Source organism: Teleopsis dalmanni, chromosome 1 (genome assembly GCF_002237135.1).
Source record: "Teleopsis dalmanni isolate 2A chromosome 1, ASM223713v2, whole genome shotgun sequence".
In the NCBI taxonomy this organism is placed as follows: Eukaryota; Metazoa; Arthropoda; class Insecta; order Diptera; family Diopsidae; genus Teleopsis; species Teleopsis dalmanni.
This window is the reverse complement of record NC_051846.1, coordinates 160,605,398-160,626,567: the sequence shown is the minus strand read 5'-3', so window position 1 is coordinate 160,626,567 and position 21,170 is coordinate 160,605,398. Positions and strand designations below refer to the sequence as shown.

Sequence of the window (21,170 nt, the reverse complement as noted above, 5' to 3'; positions counted from 1 at the left end):
TATTTAATTCTAATTTGCTTTAGATTTGTAGGCATGTCTGCATGCAGTTAGTTTAATTTTATTTTACAAATAAAATATTTAATAAGTATGTAATTTATTTTAGAATCAAATATTTTTTATTTGTAAGCCAACTTCAGATATTGTCGTGCTATGTTCGTATTCATTGCTATGTTAAAATATTTTTTTATACATAATTATTGAGAGCAAATACCATTTTAAAATTTTTATTTTATTATAAAAGGCAAAATAATTAATTGCATTTCATATTTTTTTAAAGTTTATAATAATGTATATAATTTTTTTTAAGAATGTTTTTGATAGTTTAGTTATAGATACAAATTACAATAATTTTTTTCAAGAATGTTTTTGATAGTTTAGTTATAGTATGTAAGTAAAGAATTAAGTTAGTAATTTAAAATAATTAATTGTTTTAATGACCAAATATATGGTCACTATTAAAATTATAACACGTTTTTAAAAAATTTTTTATTAGTTTTAAAAAATTTTATTTAAACAGATATATCGACTAAAATCTATAGTGATCATCAGGATACTATTAAAATATATAAAAATAAATTAAAACAATTTTATAACAATTTAATTTTCAAGTTAATTATGAAAAAAGAGAAGTTTTTTTGGATAGTTTTGAAATATAATTCCAAAATTTTATTCAAATTATTGAATTTTTAGCCGCCGATACATCAATATCGAAGGCTGCCAAATACACAACATCAGCCCTTGGTTTTATAAGTCCTTAAATATATATTGGATTATAAGTACCAGTATCAGAACTCTCTTTGAAGTTATCAAAAAGGCTTGTTTCTTTTTTAACAAAACGAGCCAAAGAAGCATTAAACTCTCGTTATTAAAAAAAATTAATTCAATTAATTTTAATTGATTTTAATTTAAAATAAAATTTTGTTGTGATTTAATATTTCTTTTTAGACTTATGTTAATTAATAAATGAGTTACTAAATTAACAATAAAATAAATTTTTAAAAATTAGAATATGATTTGAATTTTATAAAAACTTACAATTTTATTTTCTACATGATTAGTTTTTAAAATAATTTAATCTGAGGATAAAGTCAAAAAAACATCGAAATATTTTTAGTATATGTAAATGAAATAAAAAATAGTAAAAAGTTGTAACTTTTTAATATTTAAAATTTTTAAAATTTTTTAATAATTCACTTAAACGTTTACATATAGTTAATAATTATAATATATTGAAGCAGACATTGAATTAGCGTATATCAAATTTATATTTGATTTGAAATTTTGATTATTATATATAATAATATTCTATGTTATTTATTCTATATTTGTTGCTTTCGATTCCTCAAATATCTTGGCTAGTCCAATTTTTTAACTAAGTTATATATATATATAGCTATATGCCTATATATAGGTTAATGCTTTTTAATTTAGAAGTTAAACAAATGTTTTATTTGCAAGCCTCTATAGGTTTGGCGAAACGAAACTTACAATTGTATTTATAATATATATATATTTTTAAGTAAGTATAAGTGCTTGATCGATTGTTTAGGACTAAATAAGAGATTTGTATTTTAAATGAAATTAAATATTTTTTAAATTGTCCCATAAATGCACTTATTTTTGCTTTTGTATATTTTTCAGTTGTAGATGTATGTGCTTATTAATATTATTTAAAGTTCAATATTTTAAGTATCATCTATTGTGCGTGTGTTCCTATTAAATATTTATAAAAAAAAATATCATAAATTATATATAACACAATAAATGCATTTGTTAAACTTATAAAAAAATAAAATTAATTTTAATATTATACAGGCGGTTCTCGTCCTTATTGGTTTGTGCTTACATCGGAGAGTATTTCATGGTTCAAGGATGAAGACGAGAAGGAAAAGAAATTCATGTTACCGTTGGATGGTTTGAAATTACGTGACATTGAACAGGGATTTATGTCAATGTCAAGACGTGTTACCTTTGCTTTATTTAGTCCTGATGGACGTAATGTTTATAAGGTTAGTAATTTTTGTAGTATACAAAAAAATTTTAAAACAAAGTTGAAAACATTAACTGGATGAATTAATTGAATTGGTTTACTAAAGATTCAAAATCAAAACAAAAACAACAAAAAAAATCTTTAAACCAAAACACTATTTCGTTTTGTTTGAAGTTTTTCTTTAATTTTAACCTAATTTTAACCCAAAAATTTAAAAAAAAAAAAAAAGAATATTAATGTTAAAAAACAAATGGTTAAACAAGTGAATTACTACAAATATTTACTTATGGCCAATGGTAAATTTTTTTGTATTTGATGAAAATTACTATGTTTTTATCAACATTTTTCCCAAACTTGTTTTCCTTGCTGTATGCAAATAGATGTTGACCCTAATTTCTGGGTCTATTTCGTTTGCAATATTGCCGCGTTTGCACACGTCAAGAAGAACAATTTTGTAATCCAATTCCATGCTGTATTATGGCTAATTATTTTTTATTTAATTTGTTTCTGTTTTTTTATTTACATCCTGCATTAACAATTCTACAATTCAATTATAAATAACAAATTCTATAAGAATTTCTAGGAAGGATCCAGAGTTAAATTTGTTAATTAGTATATTGCATGACATTAGGAGAAATAATCTTTTGAATTTTTTTGAATTTGTTGATGTAGTTGATATCTAAAAAAACTGGAGATTCTTATAGTTATACGTGGAATATTTTTAATTTTTTTGCTGAATATCTTTAGGATTATAAACAACTTGAATTATCTTGCGAGACAGTCGAAGATGTGGAGTCATGGAAAGCATCATTTTTGCGTGCTGGTGTTTATCCTGAAAAACAAGTTAATCAGGAGAATGGTGATGAAGTAAGTAAATAAGTTCATTATATATTTTATACATTTTAAGTGCCTACATGAAAAGCTTTCCTCATTAATACAAAGACAAAGAAAGTAATATATATTGAACCAACAAAAATTATAACAATTGAATATCTTTTTGATTTAGGATATATTAAAAATTATCCAGTTAATAAGTGTTTAACCTATTCATTATCTTGCACCAAAAATGCGGATTCGTTTTCAACTTCAGACACTGGTTAGATAAAGATATTCATTAGTCCTACATTTGGACACTGTACTGCTTAGAAATATCGAATATAAAATCTTTCAAAATCATGGGTCGATGCAAACACCTAGAATTGTCTTTAGCTTTTTCAGTCTATATATCTGAATTTAAGTTAATCACAGATTTTTTTTTCTATTAGAAAAGTTTTTAGATTGTTTTTTAGTTATCAAGACACTGTTTCCATATCTCCATATATTATTCATTTGGATTAAGTCTACAGCTTTAGTGTAAGAGATATTGTTGGTTTTGATATTCCCAGATTAACATAGGAGGTTTTCTGCAAGTATAGCCTAATATATCTTATAAATTGCGACTTATTATTGTCCCTTCTTAATAATAACAACTGCCTTTCGCAAACAATGATCTTTTAAATGAATACGGAAAATAATAACAATGCGACCAACTGAAATTAAGCTGGTTCATATTCTGGTTCAATGTGAATTCTATGTGGAAAATATAAGCTGAACGTATTTAATGATAAATTTTGTTATATTTTAAAACAAACAGTTAATTTCAACAAGGAGTCGTTAGCAAAAAGGAAAAATATAATTTTGTAAACAAAGAAATATATGATAATTCATTTTATTTGAGATGTGTGCCGTTTCAGTAAAAAAGTACCAGATCATTGTTTGTTAAAACGCAGCTAATAATATAAATAAAACGTGGTGTGGAAGGAAATTTCAGTTTTGGACTGGGTGAGAGCGAATGTGTTTCTTAAACGTTCTACAGAAAACTATGAAAAAAAAATAAAATAGAAGAAAAAAATTGGAAAGTTTATAATTTTCTATTAAATAAAAATTTTTATTAGTAATATTTGGATATTAGTATTATTAATATATTATTAATATTGATATTTTTAATTTTTTACTAAAATAAAAAATATGATGACAATGTGATAATATCAAACTTGTGTTATTAATTTTTTTATAAAATTTATATGTAATATATAATTTAATTATGTTTATTATGGTGACTTAATTTATGTATTGTAATTAAGTGTTAACATATTACAATCGTTTATGAATTAATTTTAGTATATAATAATAAATATTAAATGAAAGAGATTTAATGTTAAATTTTCATGTTTCTTTGTTTATAAAAATATTCTTCATAGCAGGAAGGACAAGAGGTTTGTTTCATTTCACGATTTTTACCATTTAATTTGCATATCCTTAACACGATTTTTTTATATAATACAAAAATATTGGTGAAAAGTAAAAATTGGCTTAGTAAACATTTTTGTGCAATCACTCGTGCTGAGCTTAATTATTTCTTATAATTGACAAGTAACATTCAAATGATTCACTCAATTTTAATTAATAAATATATTTTATTTACTATTTTTCTTTTCTTTTTTATAAAGTTTAACCAAGACAAAGCAAACAAAGTATGTTTTTTATTATTATTTTCGTTTTTAAAATAATTTTACTTGCAATGTGTTTCTTTAGTTTTGTGTGTATGTGTTCTGTTAATTTGAATTTATTTTTATTGTTCATACACGAGTATATATCTGCATATACACGAGAGAGTTCTGCATATACAAAAGATATAAATAATAATAATAATGATATTTATTATAATATTTAATCCGTTTGTTCTTGAACATTACTTTTAATTTAAAGTACTATAATTAAATATTACAATATATGTATATTTATATATTAATTAAATTATGCGGTCAATATAAATATTTTATTAAAATGACTGTCTTAAAAAATCTTAAAAATAATTAAATTTATAATATATAATACTAAATATATATAATAATAATAAATAAAAAATAATAAAAGTAAAATAAGATAAACATAAGATTAATTATAATATTTTTTGTTTCTACTTGAGCATTACTTTTAATTAAAAATACTATTTGCTCTTGCTACAAAATTTAAATATTAATTGAATTATATGTTAAATAAATATTTTTGCAAAATGACTGTAAAATGTTAAAAACTATAAAAATTAAATAAAAAAATAAAAACATATAAATAATAAAAATATTTGAATTATATAAATATATAAATACTAAAAAAAATAAAAAATAATGATTGTAATATTTAATTATAATATTTAAAACATTAAAAATAATTAATAAATAAATAATAATAATAAATAAATAAATAATAATAATACATAAATAAATAATAATAATAAATAAATAAATAATAATAATAAATAAGTAAATAATAATAATAAATAAATAAATAATGATAATAAATAAATAAATAATAATAATAATAAATAAATTAATAATAATAAATAAATTACTAGTAATAATAAATAAATAAATAATAATAAATAAATAATAATAATAAATAAAACAAAATTTCTATAATGATAATTATAACATATCAATTAATTTTTTTTGTTATTATATGTAATTCGAAATAATATATGCAGATTTGAAAAAATTGATATATCAACTTAACTGTATGTTAAATTTTATTTTTAATTACTATAAAATACTGAAAAAAATAATAAATAAATAGTAAACAAATAATAAATAAATAATATAGTGAATAATAAATAAATAACAAATGAATAATAAATAGTAAATAACTAGTAAATAAATAATAAATAAATAATAAAAATAAATTAAATGAATTAATATAAAATGAATTATAATATTTTATTAGTCTTTATTTTTAACATAAATATTTAATTCAAGATATTATGTATACAATTGTTACAACATATTTATATATATATTGATTAAAATAAAAATTAAAAAATATTTTTTAAAAAAGAAAAATATTAAATATTAACCATATTTGAAATATAATTTAAATATCCATATATATTAATAAATTGAAAGTTTTTAAATATTTTGTTGTTCGTAATTCATTTGATTATGTATTGAAAATTAAGTTAATGTTTGCTTTAGATTCAAATTCAGATTTTTGAAATTTATTTTTTTGTTCCAAAAATTTGCTTTGTCTTTTTCATGCACTAAATTTTTTTCAATTATTACATTTGTTTGGTAAATGAATCATCACTATTTTTTTAAAAGCAAATAATAGAATTGGCTTTTTATGATATAATTTATTTATTAATTATAGTTTTTAATTGAAACTGTAATCGACAACCTCATGTACTCCCAAGCAATTATTATTTAGAAACGATAATAATACATTATATATATAAAATATTAGAAAGTATATCTATATTTTAGAAACTTTAATCTTTACAATTTTTTATTTATATTTATAGTTCAAAATACACATAAAATTATTAAGTTTAAAAAATTAAAATAGGATTGTAGTGGCATATAGTTGCAAGTTGCTTAAAATTGATATAGTTCGCTTATGATTTTTAATTTAGACTACTAAAATTTTATTTAAATTTAATTGAAATAATTTAAATAACGATTAAATACTAGCAGTGATACTATAATATTTTTAAACTTTATATTCATTGCTGTTAATATTATGATTATTCAGATGTCCTCGGTAATTCAGTAAAGTGATAAAATTTTATATATATTTGTGTTTGTATTATTACAAAGTTCTCGAGTTATCAAGGAATCAAGTCTTATAATATTCTTTGTATAAGCTAAAGTATCACTTAAAAACTGTACAGAAAAGGAATTGAAAACGTGTGTTAATACATTAACTAGTTTGTACGTAATTGGAGTTACAGAACCACGTCATATATTCCTATTGAATATATGATTCTATGAAAAGTGGTTCTTAATTTTATTCACCAATTAATACTTTTAAAAAACTTATATTTGTTTTAGTATCATATATTTCATACTATATAATTAAAAAAAAATTTTAATACATATTTTATTTACAGCTTTAAAAATATTAAATCTTTGATTTTATAACAAATATTAGATATTTGATTTTATATCAAATAATTCATCATATATATTTCCAATTCTAATGCCTTCTTTTCACTATGTCATTTTCAATGTCAAATGGGTAGTCATATGATGTCATATCATAAAAAGCGCATTTGACACACCAGTCAATTATAATTGTCATTTAAAGTGACATAGTGAAAACAAGGCATAAGTTTGTAGTAAATAAATAAAATTGTTTATTATATTTGAAATATAAATATATATTTATATTAATATATATTATTTAATTATGTAAATTTAGATAATTTGAATATGCTTAACTTAAAATATCTAATCCTAACAGGACAAATATTTTGATATAGCATTGATATACCAAGTAGACAGTATTTGAAATTATCTATATCTAATATTAATGGGTAATATAATTTTAAGTTCTACTTGTTTTCAATAAATTTATTATATTATCTTACACCACATGTGTGTTTTTCGTATTATATTTAATTTAATATATCACATTATATTGCACACTAAATCCTTTAGGTAAATTCTATATAAAATAAAAACATTTTAAATCTCATTTTAATGTAGATTTTAAAATGATTTATAGAGCAAGTACCACTAATATGTAAACATATATATATATATCTTTATGTATATATAATGGTATATAATGGACAAAGCAATATTTTTTTACTAACAGCTTTAGTTATATATGCAAATATATAACTAATTTATATATATATATACATACAATTATAGAAACATATATTTATATTATTTAAAAGTAAAAGATACTTTGTTTTTAAATAGTTCCTAAAAGTCTACTAAAACAATTGTTTTTCACTCACATTTTAAAATTTGCATGATGTTAAATTAATCTATTTTTATATAGCAAAAATCACAAAATAATTTTGAACACGCAATAAGGTGATATTTTTATCAAAAATCTTTTTGATTTTAAATAATTAATAAGATATTTATGTATTGAATTGAAATTTTAAATTATTTGTACTAATAGCACTTGAGGTTTATGTTTTTCTTTTCGTTTATAAAGTATATATCCGATTTATATTACATTTATACAAATATAAATTTCAGTCTGTTGGCGAAGAAGCTTCAACAGATCCACAATTAGAACGTCAAGTTGAGACTATAAGAAATTTAGTTGATTCCTATATGAAAATTGTGACAAAAACAACACGTGATATGGTTCCAAAAGCTATAATGATGCTTATCATTAACAATACTAAAGATTTCATAAATGGTGAATTGCTGGCTCATCTTTATGCCACTGGCGATCAGGTAATTTTCTTTTTAATATAAACCTTTAAACTTTAATATTCATAAGGTTTTTTTAATATTAGGTACAAATGATGGAAGAATCTGCTGAATCAGCAACAAAACGTGAAGAAATGTTGCGCATGTATCACGCATGCAAAGAAGCATTAAATATTATCAGTAAGTTAATATGTATATAATTTTTAAAAGTAATACTTTACTTATATTAACTTAATAGTTGTATAGTTTACAAGTTATATAATAAAATATCAAGTTTATAATAAAATATTTCTGTTCTGAAAATGTAGCAATTTGTACTTATTTATTGTAAATTTAGTTTATTTAGTATTCTATAATAATTTTTTAATTTAAAGTATTTTTTGAATTTGGTTTAATAATTCTATTATTTAATCAATTTCAATTGTTTTATTATATTATTTAAATTGTAAAAATTTATATTTTGAAATCATTTTTAAATACTTTTGACTATATTTTAGAATTATTAAATGAAAAGTAATAATTATCATACAATTATTTTAAATATGTGTAATTATATTAATTTTTTTATTTATTAGGTGAAGTCTCAATGGTGACTGTATCCTCACCTTTACCACCGCCAGTTAAAAACGATTGGTTACCAAGCGGATTAGATAATCCACGCTTATCGCCACCTAGTCCTGGTGGACCCCGAAAACCAGCACCAACAGCACAGGTACAAATAATTTATATATAATTTATATATGTGAAAAAATTGATAATATTTATTATTATTATATTAAAAATAAGTTTAAGAAAATTTTTAACTAAATAAAATCTTTTTTTTAGGGTTCATTGGGTAGCGCGGGTGGACGTGGCCCCCCACCACCTCCAGCTTCTGGTCGTCCAGCACCAGCAATTCCAAATCGCCCAGGAGGCGGTGCACCGCCTTTACCTGGCGGCCGCCCAGGCGGCGCTCTTCCACCACCACTACTACCTTCGTAAGTACAAATTTTTGTTTTAATTTTTAACATATACTATACATATATATATATTTTAATATTTTTTTATTTTTTAAATTTAAATACTTTGTAAAATATATGATAAATATCAGTAGTTTGTCGACGGTTGGGACCTCTTTTTATTAAAATAATTTTTAATAACTTTTTCAATTATAATAACATTTGCAATAGATAAGTTTTAACCAAGTTATATATATTAACATATATAAATGTAAAAAAAACTTTTGGTTAACGCCACAGCAAGCTTCAATACGAATCAAAATATTTACTGTATCTTATTTACAGTATGTAGTGATATATTAATAAAACAAGTAGTATAATTTACTATCATTTGATGTTGCTCTAATGATACTTGTCTTTTACTTAAAGTTAACTTGAAGCTGCCTAGCTGAAATCTGAAAACCGTTTTTCTTCTAGATATATATACTTCTGGCAATAAAGCTTAAATTTTAAAACTTTAAGTTTTGAAATATTATTAAAACTTTTTATTTTAATACAGTTTAATCATTTATCTATTCATCCGTACCAAGTTTAAATCTGTATGTTTTCAGATAAAATTTTATATTAATCTTTAATTCTTTAATTTTAAACTTTACTCTATTATTGCCAGAGACTCAGACGCCTATAAGAAAAATGATTTGTAAGTTAAAGCTCACCAGTCTCAAATTAAAGTGAAATTTTAAATCAGTGAGAAAACTTCCTATTTGTGGCAAAGTACAATAAAAAGTTATTTTCGACCTTTTTAATTTAATTTAAATATAATTTAATTTTAATCGAGCTTTAAATCGTACTATGATATAATCCGAATTATTTGTATATAATAAATTTAGTAATTTTAGTGTTGTTAATGGGCGTTAAGTTCAATTTTATTTTTTTTAAGACACATTTGCTTTATTTAATTTTATGCATTTGATTTATATTTATTATTGTGTCCAATATTGCGACCATCTTTTCATAAGACATATAAATCATAAATAAAACGAACGTATTTTAAGTTTTAAAAATTAAATTGAACTATTAGCTCATTAATAATATCAAATCTAATATTATTTTTTTAACTAATATAAGTTTTTTAAAAAATTTCAAAAACAATGGTTTTGAATTTACTGTTTATCAATAATGTGTTTGTTGTTAAAGGCTGTTTTCTGAACTTAAAAATATAACTGTTTTTAATTATATATCCGAAAAATTAAAAAAAAAATTTATAACTTATATTTTTACTGAAAACGTTATTGGTTACATTACATTGGTTAAGAAAAAAAAAATTTCGGTAATAAATTTATTTTGTTATCTAATTTAAAAAATAAAACAAATTGAGTTAAATGTACTATATATATATTTATTTAAATATATTTATATATATATTTATTTAAATATATTTATATATATATTTATTTAAATATATTTATATATATATTTATTTAAATATATTTATATATATATTTATTTAAATTATTTATATATATATTTATCTAAATATATTTATATATATATTTATTTATTTATTTATATATATACATATATTTATTCAAATATATTTATATTTATTTAAATATATTTATATCTTTATTTTAAATACGAAAAAAGGGGTTTATTTAAAATTTGTCTATCATTTTTCAAATAATAATTTAAATGCCTTTTTTAATAAAATAAATACTAAAAAATTTTTTTTTATTTATTGAATGCTATTAATTTTTAATTGTGGCCTTATGCTCCTTCTAGAAGTTAAAGGATTAATTAATATATATATATATATTAATTTTTAATTAAATATAGCCCATGTTTTGGAGGTTATTTCACATTAAGGCAGAGTATTATAACAAATATAACAGTATTATAACAGTTTCTTATTTAAAAGTTAGCATAATAGTCCTTACACAACAAATATAGAAATTTAACGATCTGAAGTTCAGTTAAAATTCATTTAAAATGCTGTATAATGTAGAAAAAAAACAAGAATTTAAATGATTATTTTAATAATTTATTGGTTTAATAACTTAATTTTATTTATATATTTTTAAACGGGTACCCGTTTAAAACTTTGGTGACAATAATATAATTTTTTAAAATAATTTAAAAATTTGTGTTTAATTTTAACAATTAACCAATTAACCAGTTAGCCCGTATATATACGATTATTTTAAGTAAAAGAAATCCCCTGTTTACTTAACGTTCCAGCCGTGTATTGGTTGGTAATAGTCTATTTTCTTTGGGAAAGGAGATCTTTAGCTCTTCTTCGTTATTGAGCTGTATTTGCAATATGTTAGAAATTGTACTAATTGTATAAATAAATGCAATTTAATTTAATTAATTGTTTTTAAACATGTTTATTATTAAAAATAAATTTTTTTGTAATTATTTTTTTTTTAATGTATGTAATTATGTCAACATTATTCACAAACAATTTTGAAAAATTTTACTAAATGAAATATTTTGTCTATATTTTTTTCTTGTTTCTTTTTTTCCATATTTCTAAAATGATATTGCATTTCACAAAAATTCACATATTATGTCAATTTTCATCTATAATTTTTGTGTGCATATCTGTGCTTTTTTATACACTGCGCGGAAAATCATAAACAATTTTGTGTATATACAATATAATATAGACGCCGCTAAAATGTGACGTGTAATTGCTCTCTAATGGCATCAAACAGAATCTAACTTACTCAACCACATATTTCCGTTAGTTTTAGAGAAAATTAATAAGCATTAATGGATAACCTGAATTCTAATATTAAAAATAGTAGAAATAAATTTAATGAAATTAACCTTAAATTATAATTATGTAAATGAAGCATTCCAATTTAAAGTTTAGTCCAGTAAGAAGTTATGTATTTATTATTAATGCTGCTAAATTAAATGTTATTGAACGCTTATAAATGTTTCAACAATTATATATATATATATATATACATATACATATATATGTTATATGTATATGCAATAAATATCGAAGAAATCTTAAGCATAGCCTGTGTTGTCATTATCTTAAGCCTTAATTGATACTTGGAGATTTGGATATGATGTGTGTATTGACTTAGCTAGCTATTTGCTTTATAAGAAGAAGAGGAATGTTTGTGCTTAAGTTAACTAAAGTACCTTTTTTGCGTTGTTGATGATATTATATAAATGTTATTATAAATTGCAATTTAATACTAAACTTAGTTATAAAATAAAAAAAAATGTTTTAATAAGTACGTAAAATGTTAAAAATGTTAATCATTTATTGTAGCATGAAAATGAATATTTGCGAAGTAAATTATTTAAAAACATATTTTATATATAAGAATTATAGTGACAGGATATTACACTGATTTTATTTATTTTTTTTTAAATAAGCAATTGTATTTAAAATTCAGTTTATTCTTGTGAATAAAATTAATTTAATTTTATATAATTTACTTTTGGTAATATTTTCAAATAAGTGTATTATTTTATTAATTTTATATTACATTAAAATACATAAATGTTTTATTTAAATATTAATTAATTATTTAAAAATTTAAATATTTTATGTTTTGGTCTATATATTCCATTAAAAATATTGTTTTTTTACGCATTTATGTGATAATATTAAAATACATAAATGTTTTATTTAAATATTAATTAATTATTTAAAAATTTAAATATTTTATGTTTTGCTCTATATATTCCATTAAATATGTTGTTTTTTTACGCATTTGTGTGAGTAAAAAATGTATGCATTTTAAAATAAAATATTTAAATTAATTAAAAAAATATTTTTAATTGTTTAAAAAAATGTCATAACGATTTGTTTAGTAGCATAAAATAATCACTGACGCTTCGAGTTACAATTTCCAGCTCATATACAATAAATTCCTTACTAACATTTTACAAACTAGTATTAATTAGGCGTCTAAGTTACCATTACGACTAATAATAATTACTAATAGTTAAAAAGAAAATAGTATCGGTGCGCTAGAATGCAATATAGCAATTTATTCTTTTCGACATCTGTACAAATTTAACTTAATGCAGTTAAAAAATAAATTTAAAATCTATGGATTATATTATATATATCTATAGATTTATATTATTTAAATAAAACACTGTACTGAGTAGCTTTACTGGCTTAAATTTTCTTATAGAATAAAATTAAATATCCAAATGCACGCTACCGATTTCTACATCAAGTTTATATTCATTAAAAAATGTGATTTGCGTACAAAATATTTTTAATTACCTGAACATACATTTTTATGATGTTGTATTAATTTATAATTTTTTTTTCTTATTTTTAAAAAAATTTAAATATTTTTCCTATCTTATAAAAGTAAGTTTTTTTTAAAAAAAGGGGTTTCAAACGTTTCGATAAATTAGTTTTCTAAATTTTTAAAGTAATTCTTCTCCATCCACTACTGAATTATTGTATAGTTCTTTCATTAAACTATATTCATTATAGTTCATATAAATTGATATAAAGAATATAAAAAAATAAATTTATTCGAACAAATTTTTAAAGACGCGTAACTGGAGCAGTCGGTGGCGCAATCACTCAACAAACTGGTGCAAATCGTTATGTACCCGAAAGTATGCGTGGACAAGTGAATCAAGCTGTTGGACAAGCGGCTATTAATGAATTATCCAATGTCTTTGCAACAAGATTCAAGTAAATCCGAACATAAACCTAACAAAAACAAAATTATGTCAAAATACTCACTCACAAATTTGCAATGATTTTTAAGCTTATATTTTAGTTGACTTTTATTTTATATAGATCATTTTTTTTTCTACTTTACATATAAATTTTTTTTTTAAATTGTGTTCTTTGCTATGCGTTTATCATTTAACATATAACAGAACGATTGAAATCTCATGAAATGGTGGTTATGAGACGTAAATAACGTAGTACTTCTATTTGTTATTTTTTTTAGCATTTAATATTATTAAATATTTTTGCTTTTAAATAATTTATATTAGTTTGTTATGATGATTTGTTTTATTTTTTTTTAACATTTTTCATAATTCTAATGCCTTTACATATAGTTTATTTGCAAACCCATATATATAGAAAACTATTTACATTTCTCTTATATCAACACGAAAACACATTTACAACCACACAATTTTACTTAGTAAACTTAAACCAATTTATTGAAAGAACAACAAAAAAGTATATATTAATATTAATTACATTTCTTATTTCTAATTGTTTAAGATATCATAATATTTAGTCAAAGATTTTTTGTGTCTATTATACAAAGAAATTTAGATTATTTATACGAAAACTTTAAATGAGAAATATATTAGGGAATATTATTCAATTAAAAGCTATACAAAAAAAATCAAATATTTAAATTAAAAAAAAAAATACATCTTAAAAATGTTTTTAACTATTAAAGCTATAAATTATACGAAATTATAAATTTAAACATTTTAAATTAATTAAACGTTTACTGTTGCTGATGTGTTTTCTGTGTAGAAGTCTTTAATATAAAGTAAAAAGTTCATAAATGTAGTTACATATTCTAAAAATAAATATATATTTCAATATCAATTTATTATAAAAATTTAATGTAATATATGCATATTTGCATATGCCGAATTTTTTTTTTTTTAACTATATTTTAATTTTGTTTGCCCAATAATGAAGTACTGCAATTATTTCAAAACGAGGTAACTCAAAAGTCTTAGCTCCAATTGATATTATAATAATATAATACACTCATACTATCGACTCAGTGAAAAAATATATCAGGGAGAGAACCCTACAATTATTCACAAAATTTGATACGCTGCCAAACCCTGCCCTAACAAACCTTAAGTTCACCTCAGGACCTACAGGAAGATATGCTGACCTATGATCCATCATCAATTAAAAGATAAATAAACGATATGAATTCCTGTATAGTTAAAGCCTAGTGTCGGGCAGACATAAGCCCCCCTTAGCCACAAAAGAGTAACAGTGCGCAAGAAACCACAACATAACAATGTCTGACAAAAAATGTCATTTTTCATACAAAATCTTTACAAAAATTTGCATTAGTTACAGTTATGTGAAAAATATATATTATTTTTTCTGTTAATATATATTATATATTAACAGACATCATTCCTTAAATTAAAATGTTATTTTCTTAAAGCTTATTTGAATGACACTTATTATATAACTATGTTGACAATAAGCCTCATTTTTCATACAAAATACATACAAGTATATGCATTAATTATAGTTATTTAAAAAAATATATTTTTAATAGATTGAACGAACAGACGTCATTTTTATAGTGTATAGTCACAAATATGTCAGAACTCATGTATGTATTAATTAAAATGTTATTTTCTCAAATCTAATTAGAATGGTACGTCGTACCTAGCAGTGTTGAAGACCTGATATGGTTGCTCAATATAAGTCTTTATATAAAATACTACTAATATTGTTTGTTCGACTTTTGGCTATTAAATATGCTAGGTGCATCGCTTTGCAAATCAGAAAGTCGATAAACACACCGTTAAATGTATACAGTTTTACTATATCATTAATGATCTCACTAGGGCGTTAACTCTTTGCTTGTGGAGAAGTGGATAGTGTCGTTATAATTATTCTTTTTCTTAATTTATTTTTTCTAAAACATGAAATATAAAAAACTGGTTTTCAGTTCCTTAAAATTTTCAGTTATTATATACATCTATTTCTTTATAAACAAATTTAGCAAAAATAAAAAATTAAGTTCTTCAAGTTTGTTCTTAAATCAATGAAATAATTTTGATGGACTGATAGATAACATTCCAGTCATTTATGCATAATTTTTTAGGTATATTTTTTGCTCATATATTTTTTTTTATTAATTATATGTAATTTAAGTCCATTTTATTTTTTGTAATATATAACATTTTTATTTGTGTAAAAAAATCAATTATATGAGACTTTTGTACTTACCTTCGTTTTTACCTATTAAATGCATATATGACTTATATATCTGAAATATATATATTTCTCTTTCTCTCTCAAAAAACAAAAAATGTTTGTTGTAGTATTTAACTTTGTATTATATAGATATTTATTTATCTATATACATATTTATAAAATAAAAATAATCAAAAAAAAAGTTCTAATGTAAAAATTGTTGAAAAGTATTACATATTTTAAATATCATCTTTATTAAAACTACATAACAATTTGCTCTTGTTGTAATTATTACTTTATAAAAAAATACTTATATATATAAATATATGTATAAAATATTATTAAAATATATGTATTTTTCTTCGTTCATACATTATATACATATACGTTATATATATGTAAGATTTTATCCATTTCAATTATTCTATTGAGACGTAATTATATTGTATTAAAAAATTATTTGAAAATTTAAAGTTTATTTAGTTTGTTAAATATTTTAATTAATCCAAAAGCAAATAGAAAAGAGCAAATAGAAGAAAAAAATTGCAATAAAAGAATATAAAATATTAACTATAGCAACTTAAAACAAGGAATTATGAAAAGTGCATATTTAATTAATAATGCAGTACGCGCTTATTAAACTTTGAAAGCAAAATAATAATAAGAAGAAAGTATTATATATATATAATAAAATAATTATGTTTATTATTATTTTAGTAAATAGTTTATTGCGTTTTGTTTAGTAAAATTACTTAAAAGAAGCATGATATTTATTATTATGAATATTAGTGTTAAAAGTAAAGTATATAGTGTACTAACGAATATACAATACATGAATTCTTCTCTTTTAGCATAAAAGCCTGGTTAGATATTTAATAAAAAAAAAATTACCAATATAAAATAAACACGAACACTTACTATATATTAAATATATAAATATATATATATAATCGTGTGTATATAAAATACAAACGTTCGTATATATGAAAATTCTGTTTTATATTGCTTTTTATGTATATATAATATGTGTGCATATAAACTAACACATACGTATATATTATAATGAAAAGCAATAAAAAACATATGTTATTGGTGGTCTACAGAAATATATGAAGACTCTAAACAATGGTCTTAAAACTAATGCCACCTACTCTATAAACCCATTACATTATCTAAAAATTAAAAATGATAAAAAACTGAAATGTGAAACAAAAGCTAAATATACTATGTTATCAATAAAGTATTTATTAAAAATATTAAATTTGTTTAATTTTTAAAACTCAAAAAAAAAAAAAATTATAATAAAAAATTTAAAAAAAAAAATCAAAGAAAAAATAAAAACTTAAAATAATGTTAGAATTTTTCATTAATTTCTTAACATTTTTAAAATAGTCGTTCGTTTCCTACTGACATAGCTAGTTTCGTAATGTTTCTTCTACTACATGAAAATATTGAGCTAATCTTTAAGTATAAACTCTATTCATTAGATAATCGAATTTTGAAAAAAAAGGATATCATTATCTTTAATGTTGAAAAATTTATATGTCAGTGTTTTTTATAGCATCGCTGGTAGATTTAAACTTCATTTATTCTATATTTTTTTTGTTTTATAGAAAAATAAAATTTTTTTTTATAACTATTTAGTACAAATTATTTATAATTTATGTTAAGAAAAAACGCTTTTTTTATAAGTATTTAGCTTTAATAAACACAAGAAATAATTAAACTAATTTGTTTTAATTAAAAAAAAAAGTATTTATAAAATTTCACCGTATCTAAAATTTTATATATCTGATATATACTATCTGATGAGACTATGAGCGACTCATACATTGAGTCTGATATAGACTAGCTCTTAAACCTAATATAGCTTTCTAATAGTATACAGAATTAAGACAGAAATTTTCAGAACTAATGTAGCTAGTTTTTATCTTAAAACTATTAGTTAGCGTCTGTTGGGAATTAGCAATAGATATAAAAATTAATTCAAAAATCGTTAGTAATTTATTTTAAATCTTAAAAATGTAGTTTTATGTAGAATATAATATAATATTATAATAATTTTATTGAACGTAGAATAAAATTTATTAACTGTCACATGTCTTTCAATTAATGATTTAGTGTCAATGTATATTCATTTCAGTAAATAGTCTTAGTCGTTTACATAAACTCGTACATGTACAAATGTATTCACAAATTGAATAATTTATGTATATACCATAAATCATAACTGCGCTTGCATAAAGTTTTCTTTGCATTTTGTACATTTATTGCCTAATATTTTCTAATGTTTTAAAAATTTGCTACGATGGTGTTGGGTACTCATTTATTTTGAGGTAAGTTATCAATTAAACTAATTGCAAGAATTTATTTTAATATATGAATTTGAATTTAAAATATTTAATATATTGTATTAATATTATATAATATATATTTATTACACTTTTTAATATATCTTTTTCCATAATTTTAGTCGTGTTGGACCCAATGCTCCACCAAAATTGCCGGACAGACCATCATATTATGGCAACACAACAAATGGACGACCCTATTAAAAGAATGATTCAGAATAAACTCTAATTTATTTTACTATAGCAGTTGAAACGCTTTCGGTTGATATATGCGTCTTTACATATATTTACATATATGCATATAAATTCTGGCGCCAAAATGCAAACCAATGTATAAAAGAAAGAAATTAAATAAATATTAAATTAAAATTTAGTATTTGCTTTAGTTAGTTATGCATAAATATACAAATTAATTTATATTTAAGTAAATGTCAAGTCTGCATGTTTAATGATATAAATAGTAATTTTTCCAATTGTTTATATATGTAATGTTTATGTATTAATTATGTGCCGAAAAAAATAATTAAATTATGAAATAACTATTATTTACATATATGAAATACTTCAGTTCACTGTGTTAAGATATAAACTTTAACTTAAATAAATAAAATGAAATTATGTTGTAAAGATAACTCGCTTATATTGTTAAATACAATAATTAAATAATAAAAGCTGTGTTCTTAAGTTTTTTTAAATACATATTGTTAACTATTGTATTTGTTGCAATGTTTAAGCAGCTATATTAAAATTGTTGGTTTTTTTTTGTGAAATTTTTAATTGAATATAAATAAATTAAAATTTGTATATTTGTATTACTAAATTCATTGTTTATAAACAAATATAAACATCTAAATCTGTCTGTGTGTGTTTTTGATACTGCTTAAATATTGTATGAATTATGTAAATAGATTATATTTAATGTTATAATATAATAGTATTTAACACAAATTCCTAACTGATTGAAGTCTATTTTTGATTATATATATATATTTTTAGCAGTAAATAATTTTAATAAATGTATTTTAATATTAAGAAAAATAATGAAATAAAGTGAAATACAATAATTTAATATAAAAGTTCTTTATTGTTTTCATATATTAATATAAAATAGTTAGACATTTTTTTTTTATAAATGATCTTAAGTATTTTTAAAGGTTTCAGATGGATCTAAACGTTTTGAGTTTTTTACAGTAACAGAATTAGATAATAGGTCTAAATAGCTTCTTAGGACTATAAGGACTCTTTAAACAAATACTAAAATTAAAGTATATACAATATGTTATTTTTGTTGTTATTTATTTGCGTACCAGTTGAATTTATACACTATCAAAAGTAATAAAATTCTTTTCGCATTGTAAAAAACTATAATTATTAAATAATAAAAAAATCTTTTAGATACCCCTGAATATATTGGAAGAAAACCAATGAAATATCGGGTGAAAAAATGAAGCAATTTAATTTTTTATTTGCATCCCAGTCACAAGACCAGAGTAGCCTAAATAAAAATTATAACTTATAAAATATATACCGTTTGTGTGAAACAATAATAATAATAAATATTATAAATAAAAAAGAGTGAACCATTTTTTTTAATTTTTAATGAAGTGGATATCTGCCAAATTTCTATCATTAAGGGCGTTTGGAAACATCAATTTTTTTATATAGATATAAAAAATATGTTTTAATAGATAGTACAACCTCTGACGAAGGCGGTATAATACTAGTGAACCATGGATGTTAAAAAACGAAATATAAATTTATTTTTATTTATATAAACTAATTTGTTATATATATATATATATATATATATATATATATATATATCTGCAGTAATAGTTTTTATTTTTAAAGACCAGTATAGTGCAAAATATATGTTAGTTATTAAAATCAACCTGAAACATAAAACACTGCAAGTGTACAGTATCAAAATTTCACATTGAACACTGTTAAATCTGAAATTTTGACAGAGTGCGAACAGTACTTTGTTGTCTGTACAGATGTATAATTAGAAGACACGGATGTAGTTTTACGCTTTCAATTCTACTGAGATATAGTTCTACTTTGAGCCCATCTAACATTTAGCATTCGTACCTATTTTCTTATCTTTACTTCTATCTCACAACATATTAGTTTCACTATACTACCTCTTACGCAGTGAATCGTTACACTTTTGTGTGATTGTTTTAACAATATCAGCCTGGAGATTAAACGAGAAATTATCATTTAAAATAAGTGCTACTTGTTTCATAAGCTTAATAAGCAATTCAGATGTAGAACCACGTCGCGAGTAACAATACTTACATTTTATAGGTCTCTTATCTTACCTATGCTTTTGTACGATGCAGAATATGGACGCTACACCAGTACTTGTAGTAAACGAGAGAAAAGTTCTTAATAGTTCTTTCTTTGTTCCTCTATGATTTGGTAACGACTGCCGCATGTGAATAAACCAACTATAAATTAATCATTTAAATGCGATGTATGCAGGAATTTAGGATGGAGGAATATATATATATTATTATATATATTATTAAGAGAATTATCATCCAGTGATTGGGTTATATCGTTAGGGTGAAAACGATGTTCAAGCGAAAAAGATGTTTAAACTTGCAATTGATGGAAAAAGGCATCAATGGCGATCGTGTATCCAGTGGTGAGTACAGGTTGGCAAAGCATTAACCGCCGTTAAAGTTGAGTACGCAAGGAGGAGAAACCCTTAGATAGATGTACGTCGCAAGACCGAACCTGGGA

The 21,170-nt window shown here is 21.4% G+C and overlaps 1 protein-coding gene across 6 annotated transcripts in view; it reads left to right on the top strand.

The window, feature by feature from the left end:
• Positions 1-18,779, top strand: part of LOC119669680 (dynamin) — a 28,531-nt gene extending 9,752 nt beyond the window's left edge. For 3 of the 6 annotated variants that reach the window (XM_038079675.1, XM_038079673.1, XM_038079674.1), the window contains 9 exons: positions 1,816-2,009; positions 2,738-2,857; positions 4,231-4,245; positions 8,020-8,223; positions 8,286-8,379; positions 8,775-8,911; positions 9,025-9,176; positions 13,684-13,830; positions 18,542-18,779. In XM_038079675.1, coding sequence (XP_037935603.1) covers positions 1,816-2,009; positions 2,738-2,857; positions 4,231-4,245; positions 8,020-8,223; positions 8,286-8,379; positions 8,775-8,911; positions 9,025-9,176; positions 13,684-13,830; positions 18,542-18,623 — 1,145 coding nt within the window. In that variant the 3' untranslated portion in view covers positions 18,624-18,779. Of the gene's footprint in view, positions 1-1,815; positions 2,010-2,737; positions 2,858-4,230; positions 4,246-8,019; positions 8,224-8,285; positions 8,380-8,774; positions 8,912-9,024; positions 9,177-11,806; positions 12,009-13,683; positions 13,831-18,541 lie in introns of those variants that run through there. The other 3 variants (XM_038079676.1, XM_038079677.1, XM_038079678.1) reach the window with 3 other exon arrangements.
• Positions 18,780-21,170: the final 2,391 nt, after the last annotated feature.